Source organism: Bos grunniens, chromosome 5, assembly GCF_055505025.1.
Source record: "Bos grunniens cultivar Pamir isolate PY7600 chromosome 5, Bosgru_T2T1.0, whole genome shotgun sequence".
In the NCBI taxonomy this organism is placed as follows: domain Eukaryota; kingdom Metazoa; phylum Chordata; class Mammalia; order Artiodactyla; family Bovidae; genus Bos; species Bos grunniens.
The window spans coordinates 18623659-18650021 of NC_141169.1; the positions used below are offsets into that span (position 1 = coordinate 18623659).

At 35.1% G+C, this 26363-nt stretch overlaps 1 protein-coding gene across 21 annotated transcripts in view; it reads right to left on the minus strand.

Moving 5' to 3' along the window:
- CEP290 (centrosomal protein 290) overlaps positions 1 to 26363 on the minus strand; it is a 95897-nt gene that overhangs the window by 28739 nt on the left and 40795 nt on the right. For all 21 annotated transcript variants that reach the window (XR_015164800.1, XM_086403765.1, XM_086403753.1 and 18 more), the window contains 15 exons: positions 25599 to 25772; positions 21866 to 21977; positions 17928 to 18133; positions 16851 to 17002; positions 14580 to 14691; positions 13515 to 13970; positions 12587 to 12751; positions 11517 to 11624; positions 10665 to 10799; positions 8528 to 8794; positions 7850 to 7957; positions 7004 to 7203; positions 4244 to 4457; positions 2509 to 2646; positions 780 to 1001 (listed from right to left, as the gene is read on the minus strand). Coding sequence is in view for 20 of the 21 variants with exons in the window: in XM_086403765.1 (XP_086259891.1) it covers positions 780 to 1001; positions 2509 to 2646; positions 4244 to 4457; positions 7004 to 7203; positions 7850 to 7957; positions 8528 to 8794; positions 10665 to 10799; positions 11517 to 11624; positions 12587 to 12751; positions 13515 to 13970; positions 14580 to 14691; positions 16851 to 17002; positions 17928 to 18133; positions 21866 to 21977; positions 25599 to 25772 (2769 nt within the window). In the remaining variant the exon portion in view is untranslated. The remainder of the gene's footprint in view (positions 1 to 779; positions 1002 to 2508; positions 2647 to 4243; positions 4458 to 7003; positions 7204 to 7849; positions 7958 to 8527; positions 8795 to 10664; positions 10800 to 11516; positions 11625 to 12586; positions 12752 to 13514; positions 13971 to 14579; positions 14692 to 16850; positions 17003 to 17927; positions 18134 to 21865; positions 21978 to 25598; positions 25773 to 26363) is intronic.

Consider the following 26363-nt stretch of genomic DNA (forward strand, 5'->3'; position numbering starts at 1 on the left):
AGGAGCCCGATAGGCTGCAGTCGTTGGGGTCGCGAAGAGTCGGACACGACTGAGTGATTTCACTTTCCCTTTTCACTTTCATGCATTGGAGAAGGCAATGGCAACCCACTCCAGTGTTCTTGCCTGGAGAATCCCAGGGACGGGGGAGCCTGGTGGGCTGCCGTCTATGGGGTCGCACAGAGTCGGACACGACTAAAGCAACTTAGGAGCAGCAATAGCTGCAGCAGTTTTACATTAAACAAGCATAAAAGTATCAAACAAAATACACAATAAATATTCCAACTGTAGAAACTTTGAGACTACAGCTAACCATACTTTCTAAATGACACTGTTGATATTTAAGCATAACATGGTAACTACTTCTATATTTTAATAAGATATGCTACTTTAAAACTACAAATACAATAGAGGTCACTGAAGGAATTAGCGGCTACATTAATCAAAGTGATTTGAAAGCTAGTTTCAGCAAATATTATCAGTTCAGTTCAGGCGCTCAGTCGTGTCTGACTCTTTGCGACCCTATGAATCACAGCACGCCAGGCCTCCCTGTCCATCACCAACTCCTGGAGTTCACTCAGAATCACGTCCATCGAGTCAGTGATGCCATCCAGCCATCTCATCCTCTGTCGTCCCCTTCTCCTCCTGCCCCCAATCCCTCCCAGCATCAGAGTCTTTTCCAATGAGTCAACTCTTCGCAAATATTATAGATAAAATGAAAAAGTGGAAATAAACTACTACCTGTTTATTGTAAATCAAAACATTATCACAAATAAGATTACCTGTAATCCACTGGTTAATCTTTTAATTTGCCTCTTCAGTTCATTATTCTCTTGATCAACTGCATCTTTCTCTCTAAGCACTTTACCATAGGCTTTTTGTTTATTTTGCAGTTCATTGGTTAAGTCATTCAAATTATCAGTTAGTGTGTTTTCTCTGTTTTTACTTGTTTTAAGAGCTTCTTTAAGTTTTAAAATATCTTCATTTAAATCTTCAATTTGCGACTAAGATAAAGAAAGGTGTAAATCATGAATCTTCAGCAAATATCAATGATAAAAGCAATAATAATAAAGTACACCACTAATACTTACTAATAAAGTTTCAATCTAAATTTTTAAGGACACACATACAAAAAAACCCACCAAAAACTACATAAATTCTTCTATCCTCATTTCTAATGAATTAAGTCTACTTTAAGGGAAAAAACAAAACATGAAAAAACAGTCTAAAGCAATTCATCTTCAGCAAACACCTAGAACCAAAATTTCATCAACTAAGCAAATGTTTCACTTTGGCTGAATTAATTTATTAGAAAAACAAGTAAATATCACTGTATAAGGCATTTTTTTTTTTTTCCAAACACTGTGAAGCCTAAGAACAGCATAAAACAAAAATCTTTTAGTAGTTTGTAATCTTTTGTAAAGACAAGACATAAAAGGGCAGCTCACAATACTATACAGTATACATAAGCCACTAGAAAGGAGTTCCAAGCTGTCCTAGATAGCAACATTGATAGGATTATTGGTCCTTAATATATGTTTTGTTGAATAAATTATTACAGGCCCAAAGGGATTACCAATAGCCCTAATAGGAAATTAGTAGTATTATAGCAATTACACAAAATACAAACTCCCTTGGAAAAGTCAAAAATGGTTTCAAGAAAAATGACTGGAAGTATTTAAGGAATTCAGAGCAGAAATTTCAGACAAAGAAAAAGGGACTGATCATCACAGGGCTATACCTATTTACATAGTTATGACTTACTGGATTTTTACTGTCAATTATGCTAATAATCTCAATAGGTCCAATAGGAGATTTTAAAAATCTGAGTAAAATCCAGTCCTTACATGGTTTAATGGTGATAAAGGGTATATATAAATAAACCAAAAGTAAATAAAAATTACAAACAAAATAAAACATATAAAAACTAGATTTTTCATTTTATTCAAACTGTATGAAACTCTATGTAGAGAAATTTAAAAATCACAATTAAATGTACACATTTTAGAAAAAAAAATTTTCATATAGTAACAAACCTAATAACCGGGTAAGAAAATAATACACTGTTAAAAATTAAGGAATAATTTAAAAAAGAAAAGGCTTTAATGTTGGGCAGCCCTATAGATTAAATGTGGACTACATAATTTCCATAAACTATTTCAGGGGCTAAAAAAGGAAAGCCAATTAAGTCATATTATGAACTTAGCAAAAACTAATCTCACTTATCAATACAGAATTTAAAAAGCCTAAGAAAAATGTTTCTTAAATTTAATTCTATTAAGAGGACTGTCTTATAATGGACTACTCTTTACTAACCTTCAAGACGATATTCAGTGAATATGGTAAAGATATTTAGTGTTCAGAACTTTGAGTATGTATACATCTATGCACTAATTATTTATTAGAATAAATTCCTTATTCATTACCAAAATTATTATATATCTAAGTGAATTTTCTTCCAACAGGAATTAGTGGGAACTCTGTTATATGAATGCACACGTTCATGATCACCTTTAGCTCTTTAGTATGTCGATCCACAATTTGTTGAACATTGAGATTTGCCTCTTTCTGAGAAGTCATGGAAATAATACGTTCTTCAGCTGCTGCTGTCATTTCTGCCCGAAGTTCCAAAAGTGCCCGACTAAGTGCCTAAAAATTTCAAACCATACATAATTTTTTAAAAATGACACTTTATATGAGAAACATGTAATATAAAATATACATAAGATTCATTATTTTAAACTATTCTCTTATAATACCATATGTTTAATCAGTGTTCACAAACAATCCAGCTGTTTCAAATGGATTTCCATTAGTAAGTGAACTCAATTCTTCCCAAATTGAGTGTGAGAATTCAAAATCTTGATAATGATAATTGTGAAAATCTAGCATTAAATCAAGGCGAAGGCAATGGCAGCCCACTCCAGTACACTTGCCTGGAAAATCCCATGGACGGAGGAGCCTGGTGGGCTGCAGTCCATGGGGTCCCTAAGAGTCGGGCACGACTGAGCAACTTCACTTTCACTTTTCACTTTCATGCACTGGAGAAGGAAATGGCAACCCACTCCAGTGTTCTTGCCTGGAGAATCCCAGGGATGGGGGAGCCTAGTGGGCTGCCGTCTACGGGGTTGCACAGAGTCAGACACGACTGAAACGACTTAGCAGCAGCAGCAGCATTATATCAAACAATCCGCATTACACAACCCAGGCATGTTTTGTTCTCAAAATTCTAAGCTGAAATGTTTATTTAAATTACTCATTTAATATATGCTTCCATGTGAAATTAATTGAATTTAAGAAGACGAAGTTACAAGATTAGAAAAGACTTAAAATCTGCCAATAAATTTCATGAGCTAGCACAGAAAAACAGTAGCACCTTCTAAAACAGTTTTTATATTATTTTTATATATTTTATATTTATATATATTTTATATATTTTATATATTATATACAAAATCTGAGATAAATGGAAAACAAACTAATCAACCTGTTAATCCACTGACCAATTCCTTTTCACAGCACTGTCTCTGAGATCTCCTTTAATCTTTCCTCCTCTTATCCTATCTCCTTCTTAATCCCCAGAATTGTTTAAAATTTTTTAATTATTTAAATTGTTCAAAATGGCCTCACTAACAGAGCATCCTAACAGAAAAGGAGAGAAAATATTTTCAAGAAGATTTCTCTTTATTTCCTATAGCTAACCCACAAATCAGACTGATAACATAGAAAGATAAGTTAGACGATGCATAGATATAAGTGTTAGTAGCTCAGTCGTGTCCGACTCTTTGTGACCCTATGGACTGCAGCCCACCAGGCTCCTCTGTCTGTGGAATTCTCCATGGAGTGAGTAGCCATTTCCTTCTTCAGGGATCTTCCCAATCCAGTGATCAAACCCAGGTCTCCTGCATTGGAGACAGATTCTTTACTGTCTAAGCCACCAGGAAAGCCCAAGTTGGACTATATTTGAACTTAAAAACACCACCAATTTATAGGGCTTTCTAAAAGAGTTATGTTGAAAAACCCAAACTTGCTTAACAGCTTACTGCTACTGCTGCTGCTAAGTCGCTTCAGTCGTGTCCAACTCTGTGCGACCCCATAGACGGCAGCCCACCAGGCTCCCTTAAGATAATGCTTATACTTTTTATTACAAGAGAGAGATGCATGCTATCATCTTTTACAAATCTGCATTAAAAGCATTCTACCACATGTTTTTTTGAAATCTTGTTAACTTTCTATTGTTACTTACTTTTTGTTGTTTTTCTTTCAAGGCTAATTGGCTCTTTAGCCTTTCTACTAGATTTCTCATTGTAGTTGTTGGAGCTCTTGAATTTGCTTCTTTTTGAGTCTGAAGTTCAGATTTTAAACTTTGTGACTCCTTTTGTGATTGCACCAGAAGACACCTCAAATCCTCTACTTCTGCTTTTATTTTTTTCACTTCATCTGCATGATTTTCTTGGAGCCTAATATACAGCAAACATATGTATTTAGTAGAGTGGTTGTTGCAATTAACAGTTTGATTGATACAAATTTTACAAAGAACAAATGTTTGGTCCTTGGTATCCTTAAAAATCTAAGTCTCAATCTAAATCCTGAAAGATGAACAATTCTTTACTTAACTACTACTTAACATAAAATAGACTTTCTTCCAGTTTCTGCCTACTATGTTTTTGCAACAACTGCATCAGTAATTTGTGGCTCTAGATGAAATAATATAGAGAATGAACAAAATAACACTTTAAATATTATGGTTCCTGCAAGATGCAACTGCTTGCTTTATAAAAGGGTTTCTCAACCATAGCACTATTAACATTTTTGCTGGATAATTCTTCATTGGGGGTGGGGGCTACTGTCTATGCATTTTAAAACATTTAGCGGTATTCCTTGCTTCTACCCACAAGATGCCAATACTACTCCTAAGCATTCATCAAAAATGTCTACATCAAATGTCCCTGAGGGGAGAGGAGAGAAAAATCACTTCTGCTTGAAAAATCACTGCCCTATAGTGACATTTACAAAGACAAAATATGAACTTTCACAGAAACCATCCATGTGTACTCTTAATTTGTATATGGTTTTAAAGTCACCAGTATTGGATCTATAATTCTATAGCTCTATACTATATGGAAGTAGATACTATAGTAGTAACTAAAGACTTTTTACAGCTGAAGTGACTATGCACGCATGCATGCACAAAGACTTAGTAAATTCAATTAGTCCTACTGCTCATTCAATATTAGTCTCATACATGGAATTACATCATTACATCCAGTTCACTGTACTTACATAGATACGTTAATAAGGCCATCAATATTGATATTTAAATTATTAAACTTTGTTCAATGAAAGGTATGTTGAACTATCAACAGGTACAGTGTTAAACAATCTGAGACTTGTTTCTTACAGCAAAAACTTAAGTCACTTTAAATAATCATCATACTGTAAAAATATAAGGTTTCACTAAAGAAATCACACAGAACTATAATTTCCTAAGACACATTAAAATATGCATACCATTGCGCACACAGAGAATAAAAGTATTAACTTTAGGCTAAAATGACAGAGGTACAAAACAGTAACTTCAAGTGTTTCAGGTGGCGAAATAGTAAATATACAAGATGATATCAAAAGTTGATTATTTTCAACATCCAAGAATCAGATTCAGAAATGAGAGAAATATTATGCTCTAAAATATGACAGAAACTTATATATCACATGCTACTTTCTCTTTTCTCTTAGAGAATAATTCATTTAAAGTGGCAGCTTCTTAATAAAGCAAAAATAGTGTTAACTTTGTCAGAAGTATCTTGGATAAATGAATAAATCAAAGGTTCTAATAAGGACGTCAGAGATGGAATAGAATTATAAGTCAAGTAGTTTACTTTCTCATTTTTTTTTCAGATAAGAAACTGAACACTAGAGATAGTTCTCCAGTGATTACAAAATACCTAAATATAAACCTATCTTATTTTATTATTTATTTATGGCTGTTCTGGGTCCTTGCTGCTGCATGCAGGCTTTCGGTGAGTGGTGGGGGCTACTCTCTAGTTGCTGTGTGTGGGCATCTCATTGAGGTGGTTTCTCTTGTGGTGGAACATAGGCTCAAGGGCATGCAGAGCTCAGCAGTTGCAGCACTTGGGCTCAATAGTCGAGGCTACAGGCTCCAGTGCACAGGCTCAGCAGTTGTGGTACATGGGCGTTACTGCCTCGCCGCATGTCCAATATTCCTGGACCAGGTTTAATCCTGGTCTCTAACCACGGGATCACCAGGGAACTCCTATACCTATCTTAGTTTTAAAATGTATACTCTGATAAATGAATGAACAATGTTTAGAATTTCTAATATAGAGAATGCTTTGAGCCCTCCACCATTGATGTGGTTAATAAAAAAGATTAATATTTCATTCAACAAATATTTGAGCCTTAAATGTATGCCACAAACTGTTGCTGCTGCTAAGTCACTTCAGTCGTGTCCGACTCTGTGCGACCCTATGGACAGCAGCCCACCAGGCTCCTCTGTCCACGGGATTCTCTAGGCAAGAATACTGGAGTGGGGCCACAAACTGTTACAGGTATATAAGTAAAAGTTTTGTATTTATGTTACTTTACAATTTTCAAACTACTTCCATATACAGCATCATCTGGCCTTCATATAACCACCTTGAAAGAGCCAGATTAAGTATTGTCATTTTCCTTTACAGATAATAAAAAGGAAATTTTCAAAGGTTAAAGATGAAATTCTACACAAGAATCTTTTGAGTCAGACTGACTAGATTCAAATCATGGCTTTCGCATCTTCTCCTAGGCATGTTACTGAGGCCTTCTGTAGCTTAGCTTCCTATCTGCAAAATGGAGTGACTATCCCATATCATTAGTAGTACTGAGGATAAAATGAGATAATATAGTCAATATTTTTAGACCAGTGCATGATATAACAAATGCTTACATTTATATTTATTGTATCATTATTCCCATTTTCCTATATTTACAATCTATTTCTAAGACTTACCGTAATTTCATATTTTCAAATTCCTTGATTTTTAATTCAGTGATTTCTTTTTGTCTCTCTAAATCTTGAGATACTTGTTTTAGTTTGATCACAAGTGAGGAGAGAGAGTCATCTTGTTCTGCTACTGTCTGTTCCATCTCAGCCAAACGAATAAAATGCTTATTGGTAGGAACTGGAGTGGGAGACTGTTTTATTAAATCCTATGAAATATCATTATATTAGCCATGAGCAGGTACAATGCAATGCCACACTTATCTCATAATTTTAACTTGGTTCCTTAAATAATCAAAACAATATCAAATCTAAAATGTAATGAAGGCAATGAAGGCTTAGAGAAGATAGGAAATAGAGATCTTATTCTTTGTATTCCCAGCATCTGACAAAGTACCTACATGTAGGGAAGGATCAATAAATAAATGTTGATTGAATTAATGAGTTAAAGTTTGAGAAAGCTAAGGTTTGCATGTTAGGAGAAGAAAGACAGGTCTTTTGCACATACAGAATGCAATGATCAAGAGGCAAGAATAAACTGAATTCAGAACATAGAAAGCAGTTAGATACAGGTAAACTAATAATGTACAGATTTGAAAAGACAGACAAGTCAGAGGAAGAAATATAAACATGATTTTCTAGGCAGCAGTAAGTTATAACAAATGTACGTCTAGGGAAAAAAATGATCAGAGCTGTGTATTCAGATTATTCTGGCAAAAAAAAAAAAAAAAAAATGTAGAATGGCTTCCAACCCCCTTTCCCCAAAAACAGAGCTAAATTTTCAACTGTATGGTCTGAAAAATCAATAAAGAATAGAACAAAGTTCCTAGACTCTTACCCAAACTGTAATCTTACCCAAGCTGTTTCTTTGAATTTACTGAGTGAATTATCAGCCTGCAGTTCTAATTTACGATGAAGAGTATGAAGTTCTTCTTCATGTTTCTTAACAATTTCTCTTTGTTCCTGTTTTATAACAAATTAAAACTATAGCTTACATTGTGATTCATATAAATTTACATTCTAAAAGTCTTAAATATTTTATCTTTAATATACTAAAATCCTTATGAGAAGGAAGGAACAACATGTGCATACATTTCTCTAGCACATGTTCAAATTGACAAGCCTAGCCTTAGAGTATAATTTATTCTTAATATTAGAATAATATGGATTCATTATCTTTTAACTTGTTTCTAGCAATTTTTAAATTTTAGATTTTTTTTACCCCTTAAAATTCTAGCAAATTTGATTTTCACTGAAACCAGTGTGATGGATTTCATTCTAACTTACTGCCTCAATCTTCACCTATTAACTCGAAATCACAGTTTCACCATGAACACTATTACTGGTTTACTCAATCAATAACACAAACTGCCAGTTTTACTGACAGACCTGTAATCCAATCACGTGAAAGTAACAATACCTGAATAGAATCATTTGAAAACAAAAAATGAAACACCACTTAAGGGCAGAATAGTATTTGGCATTTGTCTAAAAACACCATAATAAATAAGACAGCATAACATAATCAAATACCTCTCTGGCTTTTTCTAGCAGATGTTGATACTTCTTCAACACTTCTTCCTTTTGATTTAACCTTGCTTGCATATTTGCAATGGTCTGATGAGCAAGTTTCAACGTGTGATGAGATTTTGGTTCCACCTCTTTTCTGCTGAACTCAGCTAGAAGCTTTTCTTGTTCTGCAGTGGCAGGCAATCGAAGCCTCAGTTCATTGATTACTTTGTCTCTTGACAGAATATTCTCCTCTGCTAACCGTAAAGCAGATTCTTTTTCTCTTAGTTTCTGTAATGATAAATCATTAAAAAAAAAAAAATACTTTTTTTTCTTTTAAATGCTTCATCTGAATTTTAGTCAGACTAGTGGTGGTGGTTTAGTCACTAAGTCGCGTCCAATTCGTACTACCCCATGGACTGTAGCCTGCTGGGCTCCTCTGTCCATGAGATTCTCTGAGCAAGAATACTGGAGTGGGTTGCCATCTCCTTCTCCAGGGGATCTTCCCAATGCAGGAATCGAACCTGGGTTTCCTGCATTGCAGGCAGATTCTCAACCAACTGAGCTACAAGGGAAGCGCACTGATAGCCAAATGCTACTTTCAGTTCAATTCAGTCTCTCAGTCATGTCCGACTCTGCGACCCAATGGACTGCAGCATACCAGGCCTCCCTGTCCAACTCTCAGAATTTACTCAAACTCATGTCCATTGAGTTGGTGATGCCATCCAACCATCTTATCCTCTGTCATCCCCTTCTCCTCCTGCCTTCAATCTTTCCCAGCATCAAATGAGTCAGCTCTTCACATCAGGTGGCCAAAGTGTTGGGAGTTTCAGCTTCAACATCAGTCCTTCCAAAGAATACCCAGGACTGATCTCCTTTAGGATGGACTGGTTGGATCTCCTTGCAGTCCAAGGGACTCTCAAGAGTCTTAATAAGGTTAAACTGTATTTCTATGTGACAGCAGTTATCTACATGCATATTTTATTTATAAGATTATTATATATGTTAGAAACTTCATTGTTATGATGAAAATGAAATTTAGTTACAATACTTTATTTAGATCTTATAGTTTTAGAAATAGAAATGTGGATGGTGATAGATCTATAAAGAAAATGTAATAAATCATTTCTTTTATTTTGATTCATTGACTCATTAGAGCACCAGAAGAGTAACCCATGGAAGTCAACAAAGTATAAAAGTTGGAATTTTAGTGGTCTGGGTCAATGGCTCTCCATTATAAAATGTGCAGCTTCTCAAAACAAAACTGAAAATAGTATTTATTCCTCAACAGAATTAAGCAAATACTCAAAAATCAAATAACTCAGTGGCAACTCACATAAATGACAAATTTACAATACAGAAGACAATTTAAGTTTCTTTGGTTGATTTAAAAATGCACAATTTAAAAAATCATTTTAAATGTATTTATAGTAATATGATTTTCATTTTAGTTGGCATCTAAATATATTCAGTTTTTACTATTTTCTGTATAATTTAACAAAGAGAGATGTGACCATCTATTAACCAAATTTAAGACCTATATTAAACTAAGAAACAATTCCTAGTTTACCTTCAAGCCCTTTAACCACCCACAAAAAGAAATAAACTGAAAATTGATCCAGAGTTTAGAACATATGCTTCAAAATAAAATATAAAAATAAACAAGGATGAAAACAATTCTTGATCATTGAGGGGAAGGAAACACATTGTTCATAAAGCTATAGTCAAATGCTCTTTTGGTTTCCTTTCATGCTAGCAACTGACGAGTGTACCCAAAAGTGATAAGTAATGACTAAAAGAAGAGTGATTTCAAATTAGCCATGTCTACTGTTCTTTGTTGGCAAAAGAAAGACTAAAGAAAAGTAGAGTAGAATAAGCAACAGATTCATCATTTTATGCTTCATCCTCATTTAAAAATATTACTTATAAAATTCCAGAAGTATATCCAATAATACACTTATCAAAATGCAAGAAGAGGGCAACAGAGGATGAGATGGTTGGATGACATCACCAATGAAATGGACACGAACTTGAGCAAACTCTAGGAGATGGTGAGGGGCCAGGAAGCCTGGCATGCTACAGTCCATGGGGTCACAAAGAGTCAGACTTGGGGTCAGACTTGCCAACTGAACAACAACAATACGCAAATTCTTCTAATTACCTCTTCCAGTGATCTGCAAGTTGCTTGGGTTTCTAGAATTATTCTGATATTTTCCTTAATTTTTCTTAGAGCAATCTCAAGTTGATTCGGAATGGGCAAACTAGGGTCTGGCATTGATCCTGTAGCCTCTTCAAACTATTGAGAAATAGAATTTTTTAAAAAAAAAAGCAGTTGCAACACTGGAAATAACAATATTAATGTTTACAACTATATGACAAGACATGGTTAAATACACTTATAGTTGACACATAAAAAGATATCATCAATTAAAATTGCAACTCAGCCATAAAAAGGAAGAAAACTGGGTCATTTGTAGTGATGTGGATGACCCCTACAGTCTGTCATACAGTGAAGTAAACCAGAAAGAGAAAAACAAATACCGTATATTAACACATATACAAGGAAGCTAGAAAAATGGTACTGATGAACCTATTTGCAGGTCAGGAATAGAGACACAGATGTAGAGAATGAACCTGTGGACACAGCAGGGGAAGGAGAGGGTGGGACGAATTGAAAGAGTATATACACTGCCGCATGTAAAATAGATAGATACTGGTAAACTACTCTATGACACAGGGGGCTGACCGCAGTACTCTGTGACAGCCTAGAGGGGCAGGATGTGGTGACTGGGAGGGAGGCTTAGAAGGGAGGGGATGTACGCATACATATAGCTGATTCACACTGTTGTATACCAGAAACTAATGCAACACTGTATAGCAATTATCCTCCAATTAAAAAAAAAAAAAAAACAGAAAAATAAAAATAAAATTCCATCCAACCTTAGAAAATATTTCTATTGGTTAACATTATAGGTCCTGCTATAGAGTAGCAAACAGGATTAATCATTTATACCTTTTGTGCTTCACGTAGTATTTCACTTTGCTGACGGTCAAAAACATCTAGTTGACGTTCCAGCTCAACTTCTCTCTGATCCCAGGCCATTTGTCTTTCTTCATGAAACTAAAGAAAGATAGTTGGCTCATACACACACAAAGACACTCACCAGGCCTATGAGAAGAATTTTTACATACGTTTTTCTTCTTTAATCCTCACAACAACCATTTGAGGTCACTGTTATTATTTTCATTTTAAGGAAAAACGAAGAAAATTCAGAGATTAAGTAATTTTTGCCTAAGATGACAAGGACAGGCAGGTGTGGAGTCAGGATTTCAACCCATCCATGTACCCATCCATTTATCCATCCATCCATTCATCCAAAACACGTTTAATGACACATTCTATGTGGCAAGTACTATTCGAGACAATGAGAACACAGCAATAAACAAAACCAAGTCCCCTTCACCACAGGATTTATATACTACTGAGGGGGAGATAGTAAACAAATAAGTATGTCATATGTCAGAGGGCGATGAGTGCTATGGAGTTAAATGAAACTAGGTAATCCGTATTTAAGGAATCTTGATGATAAAATTTACTGTTGTATGTTGGGTAACTAGTGAAGGCCTCATTGATAAGGTAAGACATTAGAGGTAAGATCAGAAGGCAGTGAAAGCATTGGTATCTTAGGTAAGAACAATTTAAGCAGAAGGAACAACAAAATGTCTAATGCTTAGTGAACTGCATCTGCCTCCAAAGCTTCTGTGCTTTATTCTATACCAAGCTGCCTTATTCCATCAGTGACGGCCAGTAGAAACTGGTAAAGGTGAATTTAAATAACCAACAGTGAAACAAAAATTAACTTACCAAATAAACTTGCTTATGAATTCTTCCTTTCAAGACTACTAATACAACTAAATAAATGAATAATGTATTTTTAGAATAGCTTAAAAAATGACAAACAATATTTTATAAGAATAATAATAGAAGCTATACTTGATTAGGAAAATAAGGTAGTCATCAATGCAATGTTGTTATATTAAAAACCTTAGCAACAAAACACCAAAATAAATATAAAATGAAACCTTATTCTGCTGCACAATTTCTTCCTCCAGACTACTGATTGTGTTCTCATATTCAGAAATTATATTATTCAAATATTTTATTTCTTCTTTATCCTTGACTAATTCTCGATTGAGTTTAAGCTCTTGAAGACGGAGTTCTTCTATTTTTGTGTGCCAACTGATTACCTAAATATTTATAAATTACATATACAAATGTTAATATTATATTAATAAATAATGTATTTCTCTACTGATCTTAATGATTTTAATTCAAATTAATGGACATTCTAAAATAAAATAAGATATAAAATTATCCTTGGTTGTGCCAACAAGAAAAGTTTATTTAGAATTTCTATAGACTTTTTTAATATGTAGAATCTTAACATAAAACATTTTTCAAAAGATGCTGAAACGGATATCACTAATAATCACATTTATTTATTCATTTACTTTCATGTATTTGTTGGGTCCTTAGTGTTTGTGTGTAATTCCAACATTGGTTTTACTTTCGTAAATAAAAATCCCAAATGTTTCCAGCCTAGAGAATAAAATTTAATTTCAAAATAATTATTTTTCATTAATTCCTTCCAAATAAGAGTAAAAACAAAATTACATTAAAAAATAAATGTAGGCCTACTACTTGTTTAATCACTATAATGTTTAAGAACAATTACAACTAGTATTTAATTAATACATACTTTCCTAGAGTGTTTAAAATTCTTTGATATTACACTCTAAGCATTTCTACTGAAACTATGGCTTAGAGGAGTCTCATTTTATTTATAAACAGATATTCTAATAGCCCAAACTCCTAATTTATATAATCTAAATTAATAAATTATATCTGGAATTTTGCTCATATATTAAGCATTTTCCACATAGGCACATATTAACTCAAAATGATTATGTACCTCTTTTGAAAATACTGAACTTAAAATCGGTGTTTTACCTTTTGGGCTCCCCTGGCATCCTTTAAAGTGCTTATTAAATCTTCCAGTCCCTTTAACTTTAATTCCATCTCCAGTGTTTTGTTCTTCAGACTTCTATGTTCTTGTTGAGAATTTTTCATTTCTTCCATTATCTTAAGTTTGTCATTTTGTAACTGAATCATTGTTTTAGAGAACTTTTCCTGTTGTGCCAAAGGTAAAGCTCCACTAAACTGTCGTCGTAGAGACTGAATTGTTTGGCGCAGATGTTTTGCTCTGTTTCTACCCTCCAAACGGGCATAAAAGAGAGCTTGTTCTTTTTCATCGAGTTTCTGCTCTAAGCGCAGAGTATGGGCCTCCACCTTCTGCAGTTTAGATGCAACTGACTCCACCTTGCCAAGAGCAGCAGCCTCACTAGCCTGAAGGGAGACTACGTGTTGGTGCAGCTTGGCAATCAGTGCCTTTTCATCAGACTGTGCCTGACATGAAAAATAAATATTTGTAGTAAGTTTCAAGTTTTCCCAGTGAAACTTATCGTGGACTTAAAAATCAGAATTTACTAATTTAAAACAATTACAAAAATCTAACCTTGCTTTAACATAAATTGCAAAAGACTGCAGAATAAAAAGAACTAGAATGAAACTTATTTAAAATCTAAATCTGGCACCTAACTACATACCAGTTGGAATATTACTAAGTTTACTTTAAACGTCCATATGTAAATAACAATACTGATAATAATACTAATGTAGACAACGGGTAGTTTTTTAATGCTAAAAAAACTATAATGTGAGAATATGTGGAAACCTATACATAAATACAAGGAACAATGCTGTTATGAAAGACATGTTTCTCCCCATTGTCTGAACTGTGATCAGCAGTTGGTACAATGCATCTGTAAGCATTTAAATGTTTTCCTGTGTTACCAATGGCATTTCAAATTAAAATTTTTCTAATCAAGTTACAATTAACGAAAACCGGAGCCTCTATTTGATATATCCTGATTAAAACTACAAAATGATCCCAATATCTAACATAAATTTTGGAAAAGAAAAGCCTCTATGTAGAAGAGTTAACACTGCACATACCTGATAGTCTAACAGCTGTGTTCTGAGGGACTCTACTTCCTTCTCCCTGGACTGTTGTTGTGCATTCAAAATTTCAACTTGCCTTTTGGCAATATCAGAAATCTCTTTTAGTCTAGGAAGTAATAAGATACTTCAGATATCATTAGGTACATACTCTAAGTAAATAAATACTAGATTTTCCAATTTCTAGACCCTTGTGGAAAAGCTGTTAGCTTGCAGCATCTCTTCTTTTTACGAAATACTAAAGTTTCCTGAAGTATTTCATGGAACATAATTCCATGAGAGGTTAACAGGTTTTAACCGCTCCATTCCCAACATTCCTCTCCCTTGAAAATTCATATACACAGTATCATATCAAATGCTCTGAGAAGTTCTAAAGTAAAAATGGATCTCAATCTGTACATGTACATTTCCCAAACATAAATGGCCAACAAACTCCTCTCACAAATTTTTTCATGAGACACTTGTTACCGTGGTTTGGTATAGCTGGAATAAGGTATTAGGTAGGCTTACTTGACAAATTGTACAGTTAAGATTATAGAAATTTAAATTTTCAAGGTCAATCAATGATGCTTTGATTGGCTTTATTTTATTTATAAGTTAGCAGAAATGTGAAAAAGATTATACATTTATTACTATTACCAAAAAAGGAGGGGAGCTTGATGATAATTATTAAATGTCCTATATGACTATTGTGATAAGATTAAATAGGTAAACTAAAATGCATTTTACTTTGGACTGGAATAATTTTAGTTCAGTGTAACTGATAAGTCTGGTTTCCTCATGTTGATTAGAAATTCTCATTGCCAGTTATATGAGTCTTAATCAATTAAAATATGACAAAATGATTAATTATAACTTAGTTTACTAAAAAAGGTGAGGTCCATGACATAAGAAGAATAAAGGAGTCCTTCATAGTGAAAGGGCTGGAAATTAGTGATATTACCAAAACGAGGTTCCAAAACAATGGCTATACTTTCATGGGTTAGCCATAACCCTTTTTACTAATTATTTGAGCTTGATGAATCAACTCAAGGATCCTCATACTACTCTAAAGCAGCTAACACATGATTACAAATGGATACAAGCATATACCTGGTGTATAGTACTTCCTCCTACATATATTTTGAATTCTAAGAGAATACACTGTTTCTTTATATAAAATGAAAACAACAAATGTTATCTGGATTATTAAGTGGATTGGGATGATTCAATAAGTATTTAATACAAAACACAGTACACAGAGTGTAGCTTCCCAGGTGCTCGTCCACCTGCCAGTGTAGGAGAAGCAGGTTAGAGCCCTGGGTTGGGAAGATTCCCTGGAGAAGGAAATGGCAACCCACTCCAGTATTCTTGACTGGAGAATTCCATGGACAGAGGAGCCCCATGGGCTACAGCTCATGGGGTCACAAGAGTTGGACATGACTTAGTGAATGAGCCCACAAACAGTACACAGTAGATACCCAAGATATGCAAACTGAATCAAATCTGAATTGTTCTTTATATTTTTACAGCAACCCTATTATAACTAGATATACTATAACTCTCTTAGTAAGTTAAGTAAATGCCACAACCCTTCCTTCCAAAAAAAATACTAGTATGTGGTAAAAAAACAGATTTCATAGGGTCCTGATGCCAAGTTCTGTGTTTTCTGTAATACTGGGTTCTGATAAATATAAATCTTGAGAAGTTATTTCCTCTACAATATTGTTATTTATGCCAGTTAAATATCAATCTTGTTAATATTACTTAGTGAAAGTGAAGTTGTTCAGTCGTGTCTGATTCTCTGCGACCCCATGGACTGTAGCCTACCAGGTTCCACCATCTATGGGATTTTCCAGGCAAGAATACTGGAGTGGGTTGCCATTTCCTTCTCCAGGAGATCTTCCTGACCCAAGGATTGAACCTGGGTCTCCCGTATAGTAGGCAGACGCTTTACCATCTGAGCCACCAAGGAAGTCAATTATTACTTAACAGAGTTCTATATAAAAAGAAACCAGCATCAACTGCTACTAAGGATATTACCCTTGATCACTGTAATAAGGTTTCATAATACAAAGCACAGTGGACACAGCTAACCAAATGACAAACATGGACACAGCTAACCAAATGACGCACACGGACACAGCTAACCAAGTGACGCACACGGGCACAGCTAACCAAGTGACGCACACGGGCACAGCTAACCAAGTGACGCACACGGGCACAGCTAACCAAGTGACGCACATGGACACAGCTAACCAAGTGCCTAAAACTTGCACACGCACTTACTTTGATACTTCAACTTTTAGTTCCATTTCACTCTTCTCTAATTCTAGAATGTGTTGCCTGTCAGCCTCGCTTACTGTCTTGCTCACACTATCAGCTAATTCATCTCTTAACATCTGTTCCACTTTCTGTGCCTCCAAATTGATTCTGGTAAGCTGGGAAAATAACAAAAGATGTTTAGAAACATTAGCTTTGGTGAAGTTTTCCTAATATACCTTTAAGCATCCTGCAGTCCTCTTTATTTTAGTCCAGATACTAACTTGGGTGTCAAGTATTAAGAATAGATTGAAGATGATAAGGAGAGAAAAAGCCAGGAACAAATTAGGAAAACTCTAGTTATATGTCAACCCACCAAGTCATTTATATTGGTCAACTCACAATCTAGTAAGATACGAATCTATGATACTCTTAATTTACTTAAAATGCTTGTTACATTTTACTTCAATTATATCATCTATAAATAAAGTTAATATTAATGAAATCTTAATATATTATTTAATGACTTGGTTAAAACAAACAAAATAACATGAATGACCTGAGAAATTTACTAATTGTCAAGGAAGAGTGCTTGAGAATACATATGATTATATATTCATCATAAATTGTTGAATATTTGCAAACGATATTATTGCCAGCCAATTTAATAATTTTAACCATATCAAAAAAGTCTAAAACTTTCTATTAGAATGAAGTCCCTGAGAGGAGAGATTACTGTCTTATTTTGTGCTATAACTCCAGTTCCCACACAGCATCTGGCCATGTTATAGGCACTCAGAAATAATAACTGTTAAATGAATGGATGACAATGGAAGGAAATTCCATTAAGCAAATAACATCGTTTTGCACATTACACCTAAATTTTGTAATGCTGGTAAGAAATAAGAACTCAATCACAGAAATACATGGTTTCTTTTTAAACATTTCAGATATAAAGCTATATTATTTATCTATTACATGAAACACAAGCACTGTATTAATATGCTGCTTCAGAGTTACAAACAAACCTCTTCCAATAATACAATGGCTACCGTGAATAATTATTTACTTTCTAACTGCACGATAAAAATTATAATATCAAACCTCAGCAAATTTGGTTTCCAATTCAAAATTGCGTTCCTCCATTTGCTGTAGTGAAGTCTTCACATGTTCGTACATTTTTTGAGAATGTTCAGCCCTCTGCCTTTCATTTAATTCCTTCATCTCCAGCATAGTGATTTTTTTTGAAATAGAAACAATCTCACTGTTGGTTACAGATTTCTTTGCCTTATCCATGTTAGATTCATTTCCTAAATGCAACAATATGTTGGTAAATCTTATGCTCCTCTTATCAAAATGTTATCCCCAATATTTTAGACATCATATAAGGAGGTAATATGGTTCTGTGGAAAACACATGAGCCTTTTGAATTATGACAGACCTGGGCACTAGTCGTAGCTCTGTTACATCTTGTCTGTATGCTGCCTACCCCACTTAATCTCTCGGGAACTTCCACGTTTCATCATTCAAATGATCATAAAAATTATTCTTCATAGGATGAAAGGCATTTTGTGCTTTACTTTATTGAGCTTGGCAGATAATTGCATTTTTTTTTTTCTTTTTGTTTTTAAATTGAAGGTATGTGGCGACAGGCCTGAGCCGAGTAAGTCTACTGGTGCCATTTCTCCAATACCGTTTGCTCTTTTTGTGTTTCTGTATCACAATGGTAATTCTCACAATATCTCACCCTTTTCCACTACTAGTATATTGGTTATGTGATCCATGATCAGTGATCTTTGATGCTACTACTATGACAAACTGAAGGTTCAGATGATGGCTAGCATTTTTTAGCACTGAAGTATTTTAGCATTAAGGTAGGCACATTATTTGTTTATATATAATACGATTGCACACCTAATACACTATAGTATAATGTAAACATAACTTTTATAGGCACTGGGAAACTAAAACATTTCTGTGACTCATTTATTGCAATATTTGTTTTGTTGTGCTGGTCTAGACCTGAACTTGCAGTATGTCCAAGGTATGCCTGTACAGAAGTAACCATGTAAAAGATGTAGTGTGGGAGGTGTCACAAATAGGAAGCCAAAAAAGGGCAAATAAACACATTTCGTTAACTGAGAAATACATTGTATAAGAAGAAATACAGTGAAGTAACACTACTCTGTGAATGCAAGTTCAATGACTTTACTTTTAAAGTCTTAAAGAGTAAAAAAGTAAAACCTGAAGCAATGTGATTTAGCGATTTTACCAAATATCTTCTTTAACCCTGAATATTATTTGGCTTTTGTATATATCTAATGCTTTTGAACTGTGGTGTTGGAGAAGACTCTTCAGAGTCCCTTGGACTACAAGGAGGTCCAACCAGTCCATCCTAAAGGAGATCAGTCCTGGGTATTCATTGGAAGGACTGATGCTAAAGCTGAAACTCTAATACTTTGGCCACCTTATCCAAAGAGTTGACTCATTGGAAAAGACCCTGATGCTGGGAGGGATTGGGGGCAGGAGGAGAAGGGGATGACAGAGGATGAGATGGCTGGATGGCATCACTGACTCGATGGACATGAGTTTGACTAAACTCCAGGAGTTGGTGATGGACAGGGAGGCCTGGCATGCTGCGATTCATAGGGTCACAAAGAGTCGGACACGACTGAGCAACTGAACTGAACTGAATGGGTTTCCCAGGTGGTGCCAGTGGCAAAGACACTGTCTGCCAATGCAGAAGATGAAAGAGATGCAGGTTTGATCCCTGGATTGGGAAGATCCCTGGGTGGAGGAAATGACAACCCATTCCAGTATTCTTGCCTGGAGAATCCCATTATTTATTTATCTTTAAATATTTATTTATTTGTTTGGCTGTAGCAGGTCTCAGTTGCCACACACAGGTCTTCCAATCTGTGATGCAGAATGTGTGGTCTTTTAGTTGTGGCATAAGAACTCTTAGTTGTAGAATATGGGATCTAGTTCCCTGACCAGGGATCGAACCCGGACTCCCTGTGGTAGAAATGCAGAATCTTGATCACTGGGCCATCCTCAAATAAGTTATTTTATTTAATTTTATTAGTTATTACACCCTCATCTTATATATGCAGTTGTATAGCTTATCTTTGTACACAAAAGTTTGTGGTTAAATGAAAAGAAAACCAAAAAAACACCCCAATTTACAATGAAAAGGTATCATGTAGGAATGTTAGTCATTTTTTAAGAAGAGAAAATGAGTATTTCTGTTATGCATAACAGACGTGCTCCAGGAAAAAGACATTTGGTACAGAGTTTTATTTTTTAGAGTGTCAATTAATCATTATGTTCAGGCAAGTCAATTATTTTAAGGAACTGTGCAGTGATTCATTTTGTCTTTTACAATAATGCCCTTCTATCTTTCTAGCTTTACAAGCTTGAGTTCTATAACTGAGTTTGCTCAAAAGTACATAAATTTTTTGGAAACCAGGCAAATTGTTTTGGTGTCTACATCAGTTTTAAGAAGTACTTCCTTTTGTCCTGTATATATCTAAAATAGTTGCTGCAGGCAGTGATCAAATAACTAATAGTAACATTACTGGAAAGCTAAATGTGTTAGGAAAACATTATGGAACCATTTAGGCAACTAACCACCATGAAGGACAGAAAAAAAGTTGCAGTAAATATAAATATACAAAGAACATAAAACCCCTTTCCATTTTCTTTTGTGCTAAACTCTGATAGTGAAAAGAGACACTCTGCATTTGGAGTGTCCTAGGGAGAGTAACAGCCAACACCAATCAATTCCTGCATGAAAAAAAGTAATAAAGTGACACTAATAAACAAAGAGATAAGGAAGGGCAACAGGAAATAAAAGCTTTTAAAAATTCAGTGATACAAAGCCATGTATCAGAGAGATTAAAGTATTTGAAATTAAGGAATTTCTATAAGGAACTCAGCACTTATTAAAGAGACACAGGATAGGATGAACAAAGAGCTTACTGAAACTGTATATAATATTCTTTTCTCTATCTCAGTTAAAATTTCATCTTCTTTCATTTAAGAGTTAGACGAAAGTCAATTCACTTTTAATCTCTTAATGAATTAAAAATCACATTTCTAAAAGTAGCTTATTTTAGACTTCCCAATGTCAAGCCTCTCTAAACTACATCTGTTAACAATTTAACAGTAACAGAAACCTTGAAAAACATTAGAGCTCCAAGGTATAGAAAACAAAAGAAACACCTTACCCAAAGGAGCAAATTTATCTGGAAAGCATAATGCTAGTAAGATAAAATAACTTAAATCTCATGAACTAGGAAAACCATTTGAAAAATGAATATGGAAAATCTTAGCAGAAGCCACATAGAATTTAATACCCTTTGAGACAATAGTATCTCTGTTAGATACACATGAAAATGTTGACAGCAGCAATAAATAAGCAATACCAAAACTTAGAAAAGTGGGTGATTTAATCCCTCAAACACAGTACTTTATGGTATGAATATTTATAAGTATAATGAATAAAAAATGAAATATTTTGTATCTACTAAATATAGCATACAATGTTTATTATAGTTTTAAGTATATAAAATATATAAACATGTATAAGGTAATACAAAATTGATATAGTAGTGAAACTGTAGCAATATGCTTAAGGTCATCTTTTAATTTAAAAATATCAAATGATATATTGCTAATATAACTTTACACACAGTGAAAGAGTTCATTATACTATCATTAAAATACAGATATTTCAAAATTATCATCTGCATTAATTCTTAAATGGTTCAATATAATACCTAATGCTAACTCATAAATTTTAGCACATATGATTTCCTTAGAAACAAATCCAATTTAATAACTAAAAATCAAATCTTGGTAGAGATTAGTGCAACACAGTATTCATCAACTGCCTGCTAAATTAAACAGTTAGGCAGAGAGTTCATTTTTTATCAAACAACTTCCTTTTTATCTATCTGGTATAGAAAGAGAACTTTAAATGAAAAAATACTCACTATTAGATCTTAATTATTTTATATTATCAGAGTCATAATACTTACCTAATTTAGTTTCTTGTTCCCAGGCTTGTTCAATAGTGTGAAGCTTTTCTTTGGTAATCTCCAGTTCTTTACTGATAGACTCCATTTGTTCTTTTAGGGATACATTTTGACACTAAATAAAATAGCAACATCACTGAGAAAGGACCCTGTAATTTTGACTAATACCACAGAAGTGACATTGTCTTAACTTCACACAATAATCTCCTAAAGCTCACCAACTTTTTTTTTTAACAAAAGTAGAAGTTTCCCTATATGTAATACAAATATAGACATACACATGTATATATGTTGTATGAACATACATATAAAATATTATTTTAAAATAATCATTAAAATCTTGTATATCCAGTATATAAAATTGTATACTTGTACATCTTGTATATCCTAACCTTCTGAGCACTAGCTTATGCCATGTTCACTTTTGGCCAACATGGATACTCAACAGTTTCATAACCTTCCCTTAAGGAAGGGAAGGGCATCGTCAGATTCCTGTTTAGAATGACCATTCTGGTGGCAGCAAGTAGAATGTAACATGGAAGTATGGACATGGAACAGCAGACAGGTTCCATATCTGGAAAGGAGTACGTCAAGGCTGTATATTGTCACCCTGCTTATTTAACTTCTATGCAGAGTACATCATGAAAAATGCTGGACTGGATGAAGCACAAGCTGGAATCAAGACTGCCGGGAGAAATATCAATAACCTCAGAAATGCAGATGACACCACACTTATGGCAGAAAGCAAAGAGGAACTAAAGAGCCTCTTGATGAAAGTGAAAGAAGAGAGTGAAAAAGTTGGCTTAAAGCTCAACATTCAGAAAACGAAGATCATGGCATCTGGTCCCATTGCTTCATGGCAAATAGACGGGAAACAATGGAAATGTGAGAGACTTTATTTTTGGGGGCTCCAAAATCACTGTAGACAGTGACTGCAGCCATGAAATTAAAAGACGCTTGCTCTTTGGAAGAAAAGTTATGACCAACCTAGACAGCATATTAAAAAGCAGAGACATTACTTTGCCAACAAAAGTCTGTCTAGTCAAAGCTTTGGTTTTTCCAGTAGTCATGTATGGATGTGAGAGTTGGACTATAAAGAAAGCTAAGCACTGAAGAATTGATGCTTTTGAACTGTGGGGTTGGACGATATTCTTCAAAGTCCCTTGGACTGCAAGGAGATCCAACTAGTCCATCCTAAGGGAAATTAGTCCTGAATATTCACTGGAAGGACTGATGCTGAAGCTGATACTCCCAATACTTTGGCCACCTGATGCGAAGAACTGACTCATTGGAAAATACCTTGATGCTGGGAATGACTGAAGGTGGGAGGAGAAGGGGATGACACAGGATGAGATGGTTGGATGCCATCACCAACTCGATAGACCTCAGTCTGAGTAAGGTCCGGGAGTTCGTGATACAGGGAAGCCTGACATACTGCAATCCATGGGGTTGCAAAGAGCTGGACACGACTGAGTGACCGAACTGAACTGAACTGAATCATTACCACAATAATAATGGTAGAGAATAAAACTAAGACTTCCCAGTAGAGAGGCACATATGTTCAGAATTATAACTGAGATACAGGAAGTAAAGAAGAGAAAAGGATATACTACAAATAGAAAAAAGTTTAAGGTTTGAGTAGAAATGAAAAATGTTATCTGGGAAAATAAATTTTAAAAGTTAAAAGTTATTCATTCATATCTATAATTTTTAATGTTAGAGAAGTGAGGACAGCAGACATAAAAGATGGGGAAAAGGTGAGATTATTATCACACTTAAATATGCAGAATTTTATACAAAATTAATATAATCATCTCTCTTCAACAAAAATAATAAAAAGTAAACTGATCCTGATTATTTCTAGTTAATACTAATAAATAATGACTCAGATAATTGTGTCATTATAAAAGACTGAAAGCAGGATAAAAAATAAAAGATTGAAGGTAGGAGGAGCAGAGGACAACAAAGGTCAAGATGGTTGGGTGGCATCACTGACTCAATGGACATGAGTTTGAGCAAGCTCTGGGAGATGGTGAAGGGCAGGAAAGGCTGGCATGCTGCAGTCCATGGGGTCGCAGAGTTGGACATGACTGAACAACTGAACAACAAAAACATATAACTGTGTAGGAGCCACTGAAAGCTATTCAGAATATTTTCTTGAATATGCCTCCCTAAGCAAGTGAAGAGGAACTCAAAAGCCTCTTGATGAAAGTGAAAGAGGAGAGTGAAAAAGTTGGCTTAAAGCACAACATTCAGAAAACTAAGATCATGGCATCTGGTCTCATCACTTCATGGGAAATAGATGGGGAAACAGTGGAAACAGTGTCAGACTTTCTTTTTTGGAGCTCCAAAATCACTGCAGATGGTGATTGCAGCCATGAAATTAAAAGACGCTTACTCCTTGGAAGGAAAGTTATGACCAACCTAGACAGCATATGCAAAAGCAGAGACATTACTTTGCCAACAAAGGTCCGTCTAGTCAAGACTATGGTTTTTCCAGTGGTCATGTATGGATGCGAGAGTTGGACTGTGAAGAAAGCTGAGCGCCGAAGAATTGGTGCTTTTGAACTGTGGTGTTGGAGAAGACTCTGGAGAGTCCCTTGGACTGCCAGGAGATCCAACCAGTCCATTCTGAAGGAGATCAGCCCTGGGATTTCTTTGGAAGGAATGGTGCTAAAGCTGAAACTCTGTGCAGAGCTGACTCATTGGAAAAGACTCTGATGCTGGGAGGGATTGGGGGCAGGAGGAGAAGGGGACGACAGAGGATGAGATGGCTGGATGGCATCACCGACTCGATGGACGTGAGACTGAGTGAACTCCGGGAGATGGTGATGGACAGGGAGGCCTGGCGTGCTGCGATTCATGGGGTCGCAAAGAGTTGGACACGACTGAGCAACTGAACTCAACTGAGAAGCAAGTGAGAGCTTTCAAACCAAAAGATTTAGATCTCATTCTATTTCAATGAGTATCATAAAAGAAAATGAACCAAAAGACATAATTTCTTACTTTTGATGAAGAAGAGAAACAAAAACAGGAGCTTGTTTTGCTTAATGTAAAACATATGAAGATCAAGTGGCTAGAAGAGAATTATAAAGGGTCTTGGGTCCTATTCATGAAAGTGTTAGTCACTCAGTCCTGTCCAACTCTATGCGACCCCATGGACTGTAGTCCACCAGGCTCCTCTATCCATGGAATTCTCCAAGAATCCTGGGAGTGGGTAGCCATTCCCTTCTCTAGGAGATCTTCTCAACACAGGGATCAAACCCAGATCTCTTGCAAAGCAGGCAGATTCCTTATCATCTGAGCCACCAGGGTTATTTCATAGACTTGAATTAAACCAAGATACTCCAGGCCACTTTTCTCTTTCCAGACAGTAAGAAAGGCTACAGATTTGCAGAGGTCATCCATGGTCCAGGAAGAGAGATTTATGTCTCATCTACTCTCTGCTACATCCATCCCCCAAAACTATGGGCCATGAGGCAATCAGAGGTCAGGGTAAGTGAAAACGGTGGATGCTTAATAATGCTTTCTCTTTTGATTACATTATTCTATATGTTCCACATTCTTTTTTCAAGTGCCTGGTTTAAGAGGTCTGATTCAGCTAAATTCCGCAAATAGGCTAAGGAAGATGACCTGGAAGAAGCTGTCCAGAAATTATTCTGTACCTACAGATACCACCCCCCTCACACACAAAGAGAGGCTCATATCACAAGGTTTAAGGATCACATCAACTTACCTCTAGGTGTTCCAAGTTATTTGTTCTTTGAACAAGCATATTATCTTTTTGCAAGATATCTCTGTACTTAGCAGTCAGTTCATTGTATTGTCTATTGGCCAATTCTAGTTCTGACAGAGAGACACTATTATCTACAACTTTTTGTAGTGCTGCAATCTTGAAAACGGCCATTTCCTATGTAAATAAAGATACATTGAATTGAAGTGTTGTTTTTTTTTTTCCTGGTAAAGCACTAGCCACTTTTGAGATAATACAGCTGAAAGCAAAACAGATTTCAGAATCATTAAAAGAATCAGATGTATCCTATATGAAAACATATTGCAATAATTATTAATTACTTTCATATAAGAAATGATATTTGGACATTGAAAATCTTAACAAAAATAAAATGAATTATTTTATAACTCCTGTCATAGTTAAATGAAATTCAGTTAATCTGAGAAGTATATATACAGCAGCAAGAAAGCATATCACTTAGAATATATCTTTGGATGGCTTTTTAAAATTTTGTAAGGTTTAAAAAAACTTGTCTTTTGAAAACTGAAAGGCAAAATTTGCATCCCTGCAGGTAACATTTAGAGTTTAGCTACTTCTGCTTTTCTTTTTAATTCTGGCTGTGCTGGGTCTTTGTTGCTGCGCAGCTTTTCTTTAGTTGTGTCCAGCAGGCGTACTCCCTAGGTGTGCGTAGGCTTCTCACTATGGCGGCTTCTCTCGCTGCAGAGCACGGGCGCCAGGACGTGCGGGCTTCAGGAGTTGTGGTTCCCA